The 16373-nt window shown below is 44.7% G+C and overlaps 1 protein-coding gene across 1 annotated transcript in view; it reads left to right on the top strand.

Annotated features, from left to right (window-relative positions):
• Positions 1 to 11583: 11583 nt before the first annotated feature.
• Positions 11584 to 16373, top strand: part of adam15 (ADAM metallopeptidase domain 15) — a 140425-nt gene continuing 135635 nt past the window's right edge. The window contains exon 1 of the mRNA XM_084336564.1: positions 11584 to 12915. Coding sequence (XP_084192690.1) covers positions 12615 to 12915 — 301 coding nt within the window. The 5' untranslated portion in view covers positions 11584 to 12614. The remainder of the gene's footprint in view (positions 12916 to 16373) is intronic.

Here is a 16373-nt window from a genome sequence, read left to right as displayed (position 1 = left end):
GCCTTCTTCTCTCGCCGCCTGACCCCAGCGGAGGTCAACTACGATATTGGAAACCTGGAGCTCCTGGCAGTCAAGCTGGCCCTGGAGGAATGGAGGCACTGGCTGGAGGGCTCAGAGATCCCCTTCCTGGTCTGGACGGACCATAAGAACCTCGCCTACGTCCAGACGGCCAAGCGCCTGAACTCCCGCCAGGCCCGCTGGGTGCTGTTCTTCGCCCGGTTCAATTTCACCCTGACCTACAGGCCAGGCTCCAAGAACACTAAACCGGACGCCCTCTCCCGGCAGTTTGTCCCCGAAGGGGGGCCCGCACACCCTGACACCATCCTCTCCTCCTCCTGCTTGGTGGCCTCCGCCACCTGGGAGATCCAGTCCGTCGTCCGGGAGGCTCAGCGCGTCCAGCCTGATCCAGGTAACGGTCCACCTAACCGGCTTTTTGTTCCCGACCTTGTCCACTCCAGGTGCTCCAGTGGATCCACGCCTCCCGGTTCGCCTGTCATCCTGGGATCGACCGTACCCTGTCCGTGCTGAAGCGGCACTTCTGGTGGGTCTCCATGAGGGAGGACACCCGCACCTTCGTCCTTGCCTGCACCGTCTGTGCTCGTGGGAAGGCTTCCCACCGACCACCCACCGGGCTCCTCCGTCCGTCCCTGTTCCCGGTCGCGTCTATGCCTTCTACAACGCTGTTCGGTTTCCGGGGTCCTCTGATTGGCCGCTGAAGCACGCCCCCCCCCCGAGTGACGCGCGAACAGCCAGCCTTCACCGAGCGAGCTCTAGTTCTAACCAACTCGATGGAGATCAACCCCGAGGTTGGAAAATCACTTAGATTTTGTAAATATTTACCCGTTTCTCATACGGTTAACGATTCAGAAACAATCATTGCTCATCTCCGTGTGTTTATGTCGTTGCAGATGCTCAACAATGTGGGTTTGATACGCAGTCATGGCGGTGAAAGTGTCCCCCTCACTCACCCCTTATCCTCACACACCCTTATATGGGCAGCATCCATTCCCCGGATTCACACGCTGCCAGCTCATCAATCAACACGGCTGTGACTCATCCCCTCATCACCGAGATGTAATTCAATCTGCAGATCCTGTCCTACCCTCGTCGGAGTGTTAAACTAGCTTCCTAGGTACGACGACGAACCTAAGCCTATTTTCCTTGTCCTAACCCTTGTGCCCAGGACCTCCGCTCCAGTACACCTCCTACCTGGACATCCCGTGCTGCACAATGAGTGCTCCTGCTCTCGCCCACGACACAGTCCTGTGTCTACTGCCCCGTGCTGCACAAGGAGTGCACCTGTCCTCACCCCAAGAACATTCTTGTACCTGTCTGTCGCACATTCCTGTCTGCTTGGGGAATAATATTAAAACACCCTAAAATGCTCCATTCTCTCTCCTCCTGTGTTCTGCTATTGGGCTCCGCCAAACCCCATCCTCACAGAAAATCAATCAGTGTCGACCGAGAGTTATTTTTTTTGGTTTGAGGTATTCCAGTGATGCAGACATACTGTAGTGATGCAACTCAAACTCCAGCAAATCCTCAGGGCGTTGCTGTCGCGTGTGTGTGGTGTATGATAGGATCACATTAGCAGATTAGATAAAATTACAAAACAGCACTAATCCGGTACACTAAATATGCCATGCTCTGGATAGCACCTTTCAAGGTGGCTTTGGTTACCAGCCAAACATATTTATAGGCTTCTAAGGAAGCTGGCAAAGAAACACCAGTATACAAGCGCCTGAATACAGCCTGAATATAGCCTGAATACAGCCTGAATATAGCCTGAATACAGCCTGAATATAGCCTGAATACAGCCTGAATACAGCCTGAATATAGCCTGAATACAGCCTGAATACAGCCTAAATACAGCCTGAATACAGCCTGAATTATCACGGTTGTGTATTGGAACCCACAATGCAGACAAGGAGTGATGGTAGACAGAACTGGTGCAAACCCAATATGGGTGAGTTTAATAGAATTGTCAGTATCCAGGCAGGGGTCGGTACACGGGGGTGGTAATCATAATGTCCAGGGTATACACAGGGGCAGAAGAATCAGACAGACGGGGTCAGAGTAGGAGCAGGTGTCGTCAACCAGGCGTGAGTCAGAGAAGTTCCTTGTGAGCCAAGCCAGTGTCTCCAGGTTTTAGCCAGGCAGGTCAGTGTCTCCAGGTCTTCGCCGTGCAGGCTAGGAGAGAGGATGAGAATACAGTTAGACAAGGTCACAGAATGAGAGATCCAGGCGAACAACTAGAAGTAACATAATCATGAACACGAGCAATATAATTTGACTAACTGGTAACGAGAGTTTACAATCTGACAGCTTCTCCGCGTCTGGGGCGGGGTTACAGTATATACCATGATGTACTCTGCCCACAGACCTCAGATCAGCTGCCTCGTTGACATCACACCTATTTAACCATAATGAGAGCGGGAGAAGGGGGAAGAGAACAGAGAGAGGAAAGGAGCACTGACAGGCCGGAACCATGACATGAATACAGCCTGAATACAGCCTAAATACAGCCTGAATACAGCCTGAATACAGCCTGAATACAGCCTAAATACAGCCTGAATACAGCCTGAATACAACATGAATACAGCCTGAATACAGCCTGAATACAGCCTAAATACAGCCTGAATACAGCCTGAATACAACATGAATACAACCTGAATACAGCCTGAATACAGTCTGAATACAGCCTGAATACAGCCTGAATACAACCTGAATACAGCCTGAATACAGCCTGAATACAACCTGAATACAGCCTGAATACAACCTGAATACAACCTGAATACAACCTGAATACAACCTGAATACAGCCTAAATACAACCTGAATACAGCCTGAATACAGCCTGAATACAACCTGAATACAGCCTGAATACAACCTGAATACAACCTGAATACAGCCTAAATACAGCCTGAATACAACCTGAATACAGCCTAAATACAACCTGAATACAACCTGAATACAGCCTAAATACAACCTGAATACAGCCTGAATACAGCCTGAATACAACCTGAATACAACCTGAATACAACCTGAATACAGCCTGAATACCAACCTGAATACAGCCTGAATACAGCCTGAATACAGCCTAAATACAACCTGAATACAACCTGAATACAGCCTGAATACAGCCTGAATACAACCATATTAAGTGAACTATATGTATTGAAGACACTGTTGGACTGTAACAATTCCATGTATGAATAAATAAAATTAATTAAAATTAAATAATCTCATACGTCAGATCGTACCCCTGAAAAGGTTAAGAGATGATCTATGAAATCCCAGTGTATCCTAGGATCAGGATTGTCATTTTTATACCTGTATATCTCATACCAGTGTATTAATTGAGTACCTCAGACAAAGAACCATATAAGTCCATTTTAAGTTTTCAGAGGAACTGTTTTTTCAAACTTTATTATCTAAAGATGGTAAATGGTGCATTTATTTAGTGCTTTCATCCAAAGCGCTTTACAATTTGTTCCTCCCATTTTACCCATTCACTCACACATTCACACACCGACGGCGGAGGCAACCATGCAAGGTGCCGACCTGCTCATCGGGAGCAATTAGGGGTTAAGTGTCTTGCTCAAGGAAACTGCTCTACCTCCCGAACCACATGTGTTCATTCATAGTTAAAGAAAATAGAGGTTGAGTACTTTATTCTAAAGATGGTAAGTTGGAGGACTTCCGGTTTACGGTCAGGTCGGATGGCGGCGTGAATTTTCCGAGCTCAGTGACCACTCCACATATATATTAATTACAACGGTAATTTCACAACATACATTCACATATTGCTTCACAGAGATGGCGAATCAATTATCGAATAAGAAGGGGACATTGAATGAGGTGGATGGTGACTTTATCAGGACTCTGTTCCGTGCTGAGCTCGACGCTAGCATGCTCTTGCTAACCAACAGACTGGACTCGCTCCAGGAGGAGCTAGCTAGCGCGACCACGCGGATCACCAGAGTGGAGGAAAGGATGGCAGAGGTGGCAATCGTGACTGAAACCAACTGCGCTGAACTGTTGGAGGTCGAGGAAACATTCAATTATTATTTTTTTTAAACTTTGACCAGTCAGCTGGTTCTTTTAGCGTTTATCGCTTTTTTCTGGTCAAGCATGACCGACAGAAACAGGTTGAATGGGGTATAGATCGGGGGAAAGACACTCTGAGAAAATACGGCGAGTCCGGGAGTCGAACTCGTGTACCCCAGATCCGTGACGCGCACGGTTGTCCCCAACGCCGAAATAGCGTTCGAGGTACGCGGTGAGCTACTGGAGCTCCCCCTCGGAAACATTCAATTATTACGAAAATAAGATGGCAGACCTGGAGGACCGGAACAGGAGGTGTAATATTAGAGTTTATGGCTTGCCCGAGGACATTGAAGAAGATGCGCCGATTTTATACCTAGAAAAGATGATTCCTCAATGGTTTCCGTCCATTAAAACACAGGAGATTGAGCGGGCGCATAGAATTTTTTGAAATGGCCCCACGGATAAAGCCGGACATTCACATACTTTTATCTTTTTCTGCCTGCGGTTCCCTACAAGACAGGCTATTCTACAAGAAGCAAGAAAACACCCCCCGAAAATGGGCAACTATACACTAAGATTCGCCGCCGACTTCAGCGACCATACCGCCAGGCGCCGCAGGGCCTTCTCGAAAGCCATGGGGATTGCTCGTGAGAGGGGCATAGAAGCATTCCTAATTTACCCTGCGACTCTGAATATCAAGGAGGGCCGCGGAGTTGTGTCCGTCAACCACCTATTCATATCGCCGTCCGAAGCGGAGCGGTTCCTCAGACGTGACATGGCGACGTCCACCCCGTCCGAGGATGGTGTGCCGCACCCGGCGGGGCAGACGACGAGCACCGGGGAGTAGCAGGGCTTCGGGCCTTGGTTAGCTTAGCGCAAGCTATGCTGGCTATCGGGCTCTTTCAACTAACTATTTCGTTCCACTCGCCTAACACGACCTTTCGATTCAACAGAACGGTAACATTCATGGTATTATCTACGCTATATATCTCCAGAAATGGGTACCGTATGTACATTGACTATTTTCGAATATAATTCAGACAACTTGTGCTTTTTGACGCACTAGTCTTTTTATTGTCTGAGCATTGAACTTTGCAACTGGACTTCGCATTGACTGTTATGCATACTATCTTTTTTCGAGTTTGTATTTGGATGAACTGTACTTCATAACTTTCACTCGAACGAACGAGCTATATGCTAACGTATCGGCCAGTCGAGAGGGAAAGCTCTCTCTTGGCGGAGCTATCTACGTGAATCGGGCTAACAAGCCTTAGCCTAATTAAGCTATGCTCAAGACATGCCGGCTAACCAGCTCTCCTAGCTAACACTACCTCGCCACGTGTATACTGTGGCTCTTTAGCTACGGTTGCACACTGACTTTCTTTTTTCAAGTATAATGCGGACGACCGGCGCTCTTTAACGCATTGGCCTTTTATTGTCTGCTATAGTTCATATTAGACGAATTGTGTTTTTATTACTCCTGTTGTTACCGTCTGCACTTTAAACTGCACATTGAGCGTTGTATTGAATTCTCCTCTCAGTTGAGTGAAATGGGTTCTATTTTTCTGATTTGTTACAATATACCTTACAAGTTATTAGTATGGTTAAGAAGATACATATTGTTGCTGTGGTTGCTGTGCTCGGTCAGGGTTGACCAACTGATGTTTGATCGATACCGGACAAGTATTTTGAAGGGGGGGAGGGGGGGGGGAATGGGGGATTGTGTGGTTTTATGTTTTTCTTTCCATTTCAATCGCTCTGTTTTATGTTTGTTCTCTCGCTCACGCTCTGATCTCAATAGGACCTTAACAAATAGTTATATAACTGCTATAGTACTCTACTCCAAACGAATTACATTCAGTCATACTGCAGCCTTCTTAGGCTTTGTGTCCACCGGGGAAGTTTTTTTCAAGGCGGACCGCTTTGAAAAGCAAAAATATGCATGCCCAGAGCAGGGGCGCGAGAAGTCCGCGGGGAGTGGGGGTGCTGAGATATCGATCGTTTTTGATTACTTTTTTTTTTTTTTTTAATATATAATTTTTTTTTATATAAAATATATATATTATATAATTATACTTGTAGTTGTATTGTCTGCGAGACATCGCCACCACGCAACACGTCAAAATGCTCGCTATCTGCAAACAGCTCCACTGTCTGTCAGTCATAACCAACACTCTCGTTCACTAGGATACTATGATGAATTGAAAATGGGGGGCGGTCCCTGATGTAAACAAGACGAAAGTCTTTCTCTGGTCTGCATCCCCTTAACAATTGTATGTATTGAGCTGTACTGTACTGTACCCATTCTGCAATCTGTTAATAAACTTTTCAATCAAACTTTTCAATCAAAACAGCTGCCCAACTCCGCGCTCTGAGCGTTCTGATGCACACATCACAGCCCAGCTTACCCCATCTGGCTGTTGCGCCCTCTGTGTCACTGTCGCAACAACAATAGCTGCAGGAGCGATAATAATAATAACACACATTACCTATTCCGAAGACGGTAAAACACAGAAGGTGGTCTTGCGTTCAGGAGTGGTGGAAATAAACTCCTTCATGACAACATGAATGTCCAGTGAGTCCAGAATATCCGGATGCATATGCTGCAGCAAGTCCAGGTTATTATTATTAAAGAAATCAGATGAGAGATTTCTTTTCTGAGACACAAGTAAACACACTCTCCACTTCAGACAGTCCTCCCTCTCTGCAATTCGTTCCCGCATACAACATCGCCGACAGATATATTCCTTTACTGCGAATTGTCCCAAAACAAAAACTATTCCAGGCCGCTATTTATTTTACCAACGGATTTCCAGTTCCACGTTGACGCTTCCAGGCCGCGTCTATTCGAATCCCAACCGGTTCATGAGTGGCTACACGCTGTTTTAATAACACTGCATTATCGAGACAGCGCCCCTATGGATCTGGCAATGAATTCCAAGAATAGGGTAAATCTGCAGTGCCGTTCCGCTCTATGACATTGAGTAGCGTCGGTATTCCAATGGAATAAAGGCCAAAACCACCTTGCAGTTGCAGTTACCCTCCCCGCCAGCAGGGGGTGCTGGAGCACCCGTCGCACCCCCACTTCTCGCGTCCTTGGCCCAGAGCGTTTCCAGAGTGTCTCGCGACTCCCGCGGCTCCGCCACTTGCTCGATGTTGATTGGTCGGTCGAAAAAAGTTACCTTAATGAGCGGCGCTCCTCTCCAAAAGTTGAACTAGTTTCAACTTTATGCGCTGGGAGCGATCCGCCAAAAACGCTAGGCGCAGAGAGCACTAAAATGCGAGGCGCGGCGCTGGGAAAAGTAGCGCGCCTGTCGCGTCTGTAGCATAGAAATGAATGACAGAAAGGAGCTGACAACTCATAAAACGTCCCCGGTGGACACATAGCCTTAGACTATGGCTAATTTGAACATATTGATCTGGAATACAGGGGGTCTCAATATACCGCATAAACGCACAAGTGTACTAATGTGGCTAAAAAGGAAGGAAGTGGATCTTGCATTACTGAGTGAAACACACCTTTTATTGGCGGATAACGCAAGACTGGCAAAATAAATTTGACCATAACATAAGTTATACTTCTTTTGACACCAGGACCCGAGGAGTAGCCATAATAGCGAAAATTGAATATTAAACTGTTAGATGTGTGGTCCGATGCAGAAGGTCGAATTACTATTGCTAAAATAGAATGTTCCAACCGGAAAATTGCGCTGATTTCTGCTTACGCCCCTAATGTGTATGACGCTAACTTTTATGCTGTTCTCACTGCAGCAATGCTGAAACTACCTGATTACTCATTAATAGTAGGAGCTGATTTGAATGCGATTTGGGATCCATTGATTGATAGGTCCAGTAACGCTGAAACCCCTGATCAGAAGCAAGCTACCACGGCCCTACGAGCCTGGTCTAAGGACACGGGGGTAATCGATATGTGGCGATCGCTCAACCCATCCACGAGAGATTATTCCTTCTTCTCATCGAGACATACCACCAACCCCAAAAAGATTAATGATACATTTCGCTCTTTCTATTCCAATCTGTACAAGTCAGAGGTGGTCTTTGATCATACCAAGCTGGAGGATTCTCCTTGATCGAATCAACTTACCACATATCTCGGAAGATAGTGCTAAACTGTTAGCTGCACCTATCATGCTAGCTGAACTTAGAGAGGCGATTGCGGATATGCAACGGGGAAAGGCTCCCGGATGGGACGGTATCCCACCGGAACTCTATCTCGCATTCTGGGATGTACTCTGTCCCTTATTACTCTCAATGATTTTACATTCAATCAAAGAGGGCAATTTTTCCAGAGATGTCAATATGGAACTTATATCTGTTTTGCTCAAGAAAGATAAGGACCCAACCGAGTGTGGCAGCTACAGGCCCCTAAGTCTCCTCGGAGCCAATCTTAAGCTATATGCCAAGGTTCTAGCCACCCGACTTCAAAAGCATATGACATCTCTAGTTCATCCTGATCAGACCGGCTTCATAAGAGGCCGCCTGGTTACTGATAACATCAGATGGTTACTGCATGTGATTGATGCCAGCAAGGATGTTGCAGTTCCTACAGCGGTCATGTCCTTGGACGCAATGAAGGCATTTGACAGATTGGAGTGGTCTTACTTGTGGGCAGTTCTTAGAAGGATGAGCTGGGAGAGGATTTTATTTATATGATCAAAGTTCTCTACACAGGGCCTTCGGCCATGATCTTAACGGGAAAGTTCTGCTCGCCACTCTTCTCTGTCTCGCGCTCTTCTAGACAGGGTTGCCCTCTTAGAGTCGGTCTTTTCGCTTTTCTCTCGAACCTTTAGCTCAATACATAAGACAATCCCAAATTATATCTCTTGTTTCAATTCAGGGCACACTGCACCATATCGGATTTCAAAATTGCGAGAGTAACACCCCTGCACAAAAAAGGCAGCAAATTAGACCCAGGCAACTACCGCCATGTTGCTATCCTTACCTCCATCTCGAAAGTCATGGAAAAAATAGTAAAAGAACAGGTCGAAAAGTACCTCGCGGAAAAAAATCGAATCTACGAATTCCAATCTGGCTTCAGAACATCCCACTCCACTGACACATGCCTTCTCTATTTAAACGACCACATCAAACAAGAGGTGGACGGGGGCAAAGACTGCGGCATGGTCATGCTGGACCTACAAAAGGCCTTCGACACTGTCAATCACACCATTCTGATTGACAAGCTAAAAGCAATTGGTTTTGATAGTCTATCAGTGAGCTGGATGCAATCCTACCTGGAGGGGAGAGAGCAGATGGTGGAGGTAAACGGTACCCTATCCCCCGCCCTCACAGTAAGCTGTGGTGTTCCACAAGGAAGCATACTAGGTCCGCTACTGTTCCTAATTTATGCAAATGACATGTCGTCAGCTTGTGACTGCAACTTGTTCCTGTTTGCGGACGACTCAGCCCTGCTGGTCTCTGACAAGAACAAGTTACAGGTTGAAAAAACCCTCAGCTCAGAAATAGGCAAAATCTGCATATGGCTCGCTGATAACAAACTATCATTACACATGGGCAAAACAGAGTCCATTCTCTTCGGTTCAAATAACAAACTCAGCAAGACCGACGGCTTCTCAGTTACAGTGGGTGACAATATTGTCACAAGGAAAGAAGATATTACCTACCTGGGTTCCATCCTAGAGGCAAATCTTTCCTGTGACAAAATGGCATCCAATGTAATAAAAAAAAGTCAACCAACGAACTTGATTCTTGTACCGGATCTCCTCACTGGTAAACAAGAATACCCTGAAGACTCTGGCAGGAGCACTCATTCAAGGGTACTACGATTATGCTTGCACCTCATGGTACCAAAGCACCTCAAAGGCGCTAAAAACAAAATTACAAACATCTCAAAACAAACTGGTCAGACTACTGCTTGACCTTACTCCTAGAACCCACCTCACCCCTGCCCACTTTGACAACCTAGGATGGCTTAGAGTAGACGACAGAGTACAGCAACTTGCAATGGGCCTGGTCTACAAGATACACTACACGACTAAGGTACCCATGTACATGTAAAAATACTTCCCAAAGGTCAGTGAATTCCACGACACCAGAGGGAGCTCCACAAATCATGTTAAACCCAGATTCGGCTCAAACAAGGGACTAAACACGTTTCGCAATTACAGATACAGCCCTGAAAAATCAAACCTCTACTGCTCCTCTACCACTACTCCACCACTCCACTCCAAACTGATTTTGTGACTCCTATTGTTCTGGACCGGGCCAGATTTCACACCTCCACTGCCTCCCACAGGCTGGGGAGATTTTCATCTTAAATTTTTATTCGTCCCAAATGTCCCAGCCCCATCCGATTTCTTAGCTTTTTTCACTGTTTACTTATCATGCATTGCAACACTAATATGTGGTCAGTGCCCCAAGTCAGACTGCCCATATAAAAATGATCTTGGGGGTTTGAGGGCAGTAGCCCCCGACCCCCTCCCTGGGGAAGCACTTAAGTTAAGTACCCTCCCTTTGTTCACGTTTAGACCCAGCCACCAGCCCCCGAAAATTAACACATGAGTGCTAGTTCTAAAGTGGTAGAAGAGTGGCAGAAGCGCAGCAGTAGGGTACTGAATCTGAAGTGCTTCATCTGTATGCACATCAATGTGGAACGCCCTACCCACAGCTGTAAAGGAATGTGAATCACTACCCACTTTCAAAACCTCTCTCAAAGAGCACCTACGAGAGACTGCAATTCGAAATATATATATATGTATTTAAATTATTAATCATCCACTGCACTGTTTTTTGTCCTGTGTCTGTGTTGGTGTTGTTGTTACTGTGAAAAAATTAATGAAAAATGCATACACTGTAATGCTGCAACAATTACCAATGTGTTTTTACACAAATGGCGTAATAAATGAATCTGAATCTGAATCTGTTATGATGAATTGAAAATGGGGGACCCTGATGTAAACAAGACGAAAGTCTTTCTCTGGTCTGCGTCCCCTTAACAATTGTGTGTATTGAGCTGTACTGTATTGTACCCATTCTGCAATCTGTTAATACAATTTTCAATCAATCAATCAATCAATCAATCAATCAATCAATCAATCAATCAATCAATCAATCAATCAACTGTCAAACTAAATGAATGTGTGCAAAACCGCTTAGAGATTTTGGATGTGTGTGAGATTATGTGCAAAATAAATCAGCAGGTTATTTTTGGTGATGTGCCCCTTTAAGCCTCAATAGCATGCACAGCAAACCCCAACTGTTTATTATTATTTTTTACCTTTAAAACAACTATTTTAGTCCAGAGACCCTCTGAGGGTCCTCCCTGCATGGGAAGTCAATTCCAATTATTTCCCCCTATTCGGAATCGTTACGCAGCCCCTGCTTGTAGGCTACTACCTACTTATACTCGAGGGTGCCTAGAGTTCCTATCCAGACAGGAAAGGGTTAAAGCCCGAGAGGAAATCCCGCCTACAGTGTGTGACTCCGTGCTATTACACTATCATTACAAACAACACAGTCACTCACACACTGCTGCCTGGCCGACTAGCGCGGCTTGTAGGAGCAGAATCGGCCTTCGGGAAGAAAAAGACGGGCTACTCTACGCGGATCGGTAGACTTATTGTAGGCTAATGCGACAAACAATAACACCATTCCCTCAGGATGGGATGGTCGGATGGGTGCAATCTGTCACGTATCGCCTGGACGAGATTCTGAGGTTGAGAAGTGTTACAGCTTGAACTACTGCGCACATAGGGGGACAACATCGTATATATATTTTTTTTTATGTTGCGTTGTTGGGACCGAGCTGGTTCGGGGCAGGTGAATGTGATGACGTAGTCCTACTGTATTCTGCGCATCGTATTCTTTCCTCGCAACTTTAAACATTATTCGTGGATGACGCGGTGCCATTTCGGCCCAAATGTAACCCGTGCGTTGGACGCGCTGTGAGGGAGTCTGGTGATCCAACCTGTTGCCTTGCTGCTGTACTGTACCCACCTACCTACCCACCGACACCGGTGCTGCTCGGATGCCTTATGGACTTCGGAGTTTGTTTTAGACCAGGTTAGATTCAAACGTGTTGTCATTATACTGTCTACAGCACAGTGTTTGTGACAACACGTATACAGTGCAACGAGAATAAGTTGGCGTCTCTAACCAGAGTGCAAAACAGTAAAGTGCAATACCAATATACAATGTACAGCCTGGTGATTTAAACTGGAGTCGATATATAAATGAGTACCACTGAACAATAATGCTAGTCAGATGTGTGTACAGTGTTACAGTATTAATATACAGTGATACAGGTATAAATACACTATGGCAGTAAGTCGTCATATAGACTGGCGAGTGCTATAACTAGACTAGTAAGGGATATATAAACAGATACAGGTGTGTCAAAGGGATTATTATATGCAGTATTCAGACAGATGTGGATATATGTAGGGTAAATATATATATATAAGATATATACAGTATTACTGTGATGGCTATCATACAGTCATACAGTTATACGTATGGGATAGACTGTAGTTTGAGGTAGTTATGATTACACTTTCTAACTGTATGATACAACCCTAAACGACCATGTCCGCCAGCTGCTGTCAACACGCAACCATGCATCAACGTCGAGCTCTGGTAACGTCGGTAGTGCTGCTACTATTCCGAATCCAGGCTGTTACGTTTCGTGTCGGTGACTGTAAAACACTGACGGTACCCCCCGGTGATCTTGGATTGTTGGAAGAGAGCGGTTCAGAGCGGCCAACTCTCCCGGGGGACGTGTCCACGAGTCATCCGGGGAAGGAGTCGCAGATCGAGGAGACGTCCGGACTGCTGCCTCCTTCAAACTCAAGTCCAGACAGAGAGACACACCCCTCTTCGTATTCAAGTAGGTTGTACATTTTACACGACAAACCCAAGACGAGAGAGAGAAACACTATGAATTGAAAATGGGGGACCCTGATGTAAACAAGACAAACGTCTTTCTCTGGTCTGCATCCCTGTGTATTGAGCCGTACTGTATTGTACCAATTCTGCAATCTGTTAAATAAAGTTTTCATTCATTCATTCATTCATTCATTCATTCATTCATTCATTCATTCATTCATTCATTCATTCATTCATTCATTCATACATCCTCACATGTTGGCATAAACCTTTGGGGCAGCATTGACTTTGTTGTTGGTCCATAAAATGTTGTAAAACATTTTTATGGGCTCTCACACACAAGTTCCATAGGACCAAAAGGATCACACCGGGTCTTTTTGACATACATGTTCCAAGTCATTATTGCCCTATAATATAAAAATCAAGGCACCCATTTATTCATAATCTTTTACCATTACTGAAAGTTTTGGTTACATTTTGATTAAAAAAAAAATTATGCCGATTCACTGCTGCCATAGGCTTCCATTGCATCTGGAAATGTGTCTTACACCACATGAACCCATCAAAGTCACCACATCTGACTGAAATGTGATGCTAACATCTGTTGTTTATTTTCCTGAAAAGCGTTTGAATTTCCCCAATGATAAGTTGCTCTATTGTGTCTAAAAAGGAAGAAGATTAATTCTTCCTCAGATACTGTCTTCTATCACAACAGAAACACATGAAGGAACGCCAACTCTTGGGGAAATTTGCTTATTTGCTGTCTCCCCCAGAGTCAGATAAGAAGATAGATACCCTTCATATTTACCCTACATGGTAAATACCAAGTCACAACATGTAATGACATTTTTGGAGTTGTTGCAAAGTGTATTTTGTTACTTTTGACAGCAGGCTAATGGTTCGTATCTGTCAGGAATGGAGGTAGGTGAATTCCAATGGGTGAAGGCAATCACAGAGACGGATAGTGTTTACTCTTGAACAGGTTCGACTTTAATAGTAAGAACACAGAGTAAATTCTAAGAGAGACAAATGCTAAATAGCACAGGCCGGAATAAGGTAAATAGGAGCTTATTGGAGGTCCAGAGTAGAACCGTCCGCGTTATCCCCGAACGCAATTAGTGAAGACCTGACAATGAACAAGCAGAAGACAGGTAGGTTACATAGACACCAAATACCAACATTCCACACACCCCCCCGTGACAGCCAATCAGGAACCACCCCTAAGTGACAGCACTAATTGACAGGGAAAGGACAGGTGACAAGCCCAGTGACATATGCCAGGAATGTGGGTGGTCACCGACCTCAGTCGGTGTCCAGAACGTAACACGTATCCAGTTCCAGTCAGGTCTCATTCACCAAGGATTTACGACAAAAAGGGCTTTCTCTTATGGCCATTTGAGACCTTTTCGGGTCGATATTGGGATTCACCAACCGTCCCAATAAAACATATATAATTAATATTATATTATAATATATTGTCAATGTCTATATTCATGTCTTGCCCGAAAAGGTCTCAAATGGCCCTAAGAGAAAGCCCTATTTGTCGTAAGTCCGTTGGAGAATGAGACCACAGTGGGTCTAGAAGGGTATCTATCTTTTTACCTGACTCTGCAGGGAAGACGGCAAAATAGCTAATTAGCTATGTTCCTTTAAGAAAACAAGTGACACACAATATGTTAGAATGGCATTTTAGTCAAATGTGGTGAATACATTTTCAGATACAATGAATTGGCAGAAAATCACAAAAATATTTCAGTAATAATGGTAAAATATTCTAATAAAAGAAGGGTCCATTGATTTCTGTATCTAGGCAAAATGACTTGGAACTCACATGTCAAAAACACTGGTCTGGTCCTTTAAGTGGAGGTTCAGACACATTAGCGATAGCCTACTATAGTTCTCATCTGGGTGTGAGCGCTTTATGGCTCCAGTGCTCCGTATAAATCCGCCCAGATTTTACATCCGGATTTTACAAATGCGTTCTCTCAGATTTCCTATTTAGCTTAATTAATGATTGGAGGAAAGCGTTAGACTTCATTAACTTGATTCACGATTGGAGGGGAGCTATTTAACACCATTGATGATGATTGGAGGAGAGCTTTAGACTTCATTAACTTGATTCACGATTGGAGGGGAGCTATTTAACGTCATTGATGATTGGAGGAAAGCGTTAGACTTCAAATATTCATAATTAGGCTACATGAGAAAAATGCATGTACCAAAGATGATAGACGTGATGGCGTATTTGTGTATCTTTTCGCGACCGGGACCCTCCCAGGTTCAGAACCCTGGGAAAAAGGGACAGAGGGAAGATTCGTCAACCCGGCCGTCCTGTAGTTTTGCACATGGTCCCACATGTCCCCTATCTTTCACTAAGGACCAGAGGCAGAGCCATTTTAACCACTATATTATTATTATGTTGCCTATATTGCCCGGAGGCTGAGTACTGGTAAGCTACAGTAGGCTACATTAAAGGCCTTGAACATTTTTAGATTTTGTAGCCTCCTCACAAAGGCCCATTGTTGTTATGGTTGTAGGCTATTATAAATGACAAATGGTGCATTTTTATATAGTGCTTTTATCCAAAGGGCTTTACAATTTTGTTCCTCACATTCACCCGTTTACTCACACATTCACACATAGACGGCGGAGGCAACCATGCAAGGTGCCAACCTGCTCATAGGGAGCAGTTAGGGGTTAAGTGTCTTGCTCAAGGACACTTTGACACGCTGCCCAGGAGGAGTGGGATATCTTCCGATACTATAGACATAATCTTGTACAATGTAGCGAATGTAGCCTACGGTTGGTGCACAGTAGCCTACCTACAGCGACATGTGACAACGATAAAGCATTCGCCGTGAGGAAAGCAAAAGGGGAAATAAAAGTGGTCCCTGCTTTGAGTTTTAAGATGAACAATGTTTTCAAACCTATTTATCTTTAAGCTAATGCTTTGGACAAATACAATTTTCATATAAATACATGTCTCTATTGCCCAGTGATGTGGCACAATAGTGATCCTACCTATTCCCAGTTCATGAATGTTTTTTTTTTTTTATATTTGCTGTTCTGTTCTAAACACTGGTGTCTGGTAGGACTTTCCTGGAGAAATCATGCAGCACCCCGGATGTGATGTGTTTTATGTCACCAGTGGCAACAGCCGTTTGTTTGGAATAAATAGCAGACTGATTCATGAGTTTTGAAAATGAAAAGCAAGTCAATACAGTGCTAAAATAGAACAGCGATGACTGCTTAGTGCTTATCACCAAAACAAACAAAATGAGGATCCTGCAGATGTCCACTTTAACCCTTTCACTGCCGCACTACCAAATGGTTTAACCCTTTCACTGCGACAATACGGAAGGTTAACCGTTTACTATCACACTACAGACGGTTAACCATCTGTAGTGTGATAGTAAATGAATGAATGAATGAATGAAAACTTTATTTAACAGATTGCAG

This window comes from Notolepis coatsorum (genome assembly GCF_963971535.1).
Source record: "Notolepis coatsorum genome assembly, chromosome: 19".
NCBI lineage: Eukaryota > Metazoa > Chordata > Actinopteri > Aulopiformes > Paralepididae > Notolepis > Notolepis coatsorum.
Note: the sequence above shows the minus strand (reverse complement) of the source record. Positions and strands in the feature narration are given on the sequence as shown.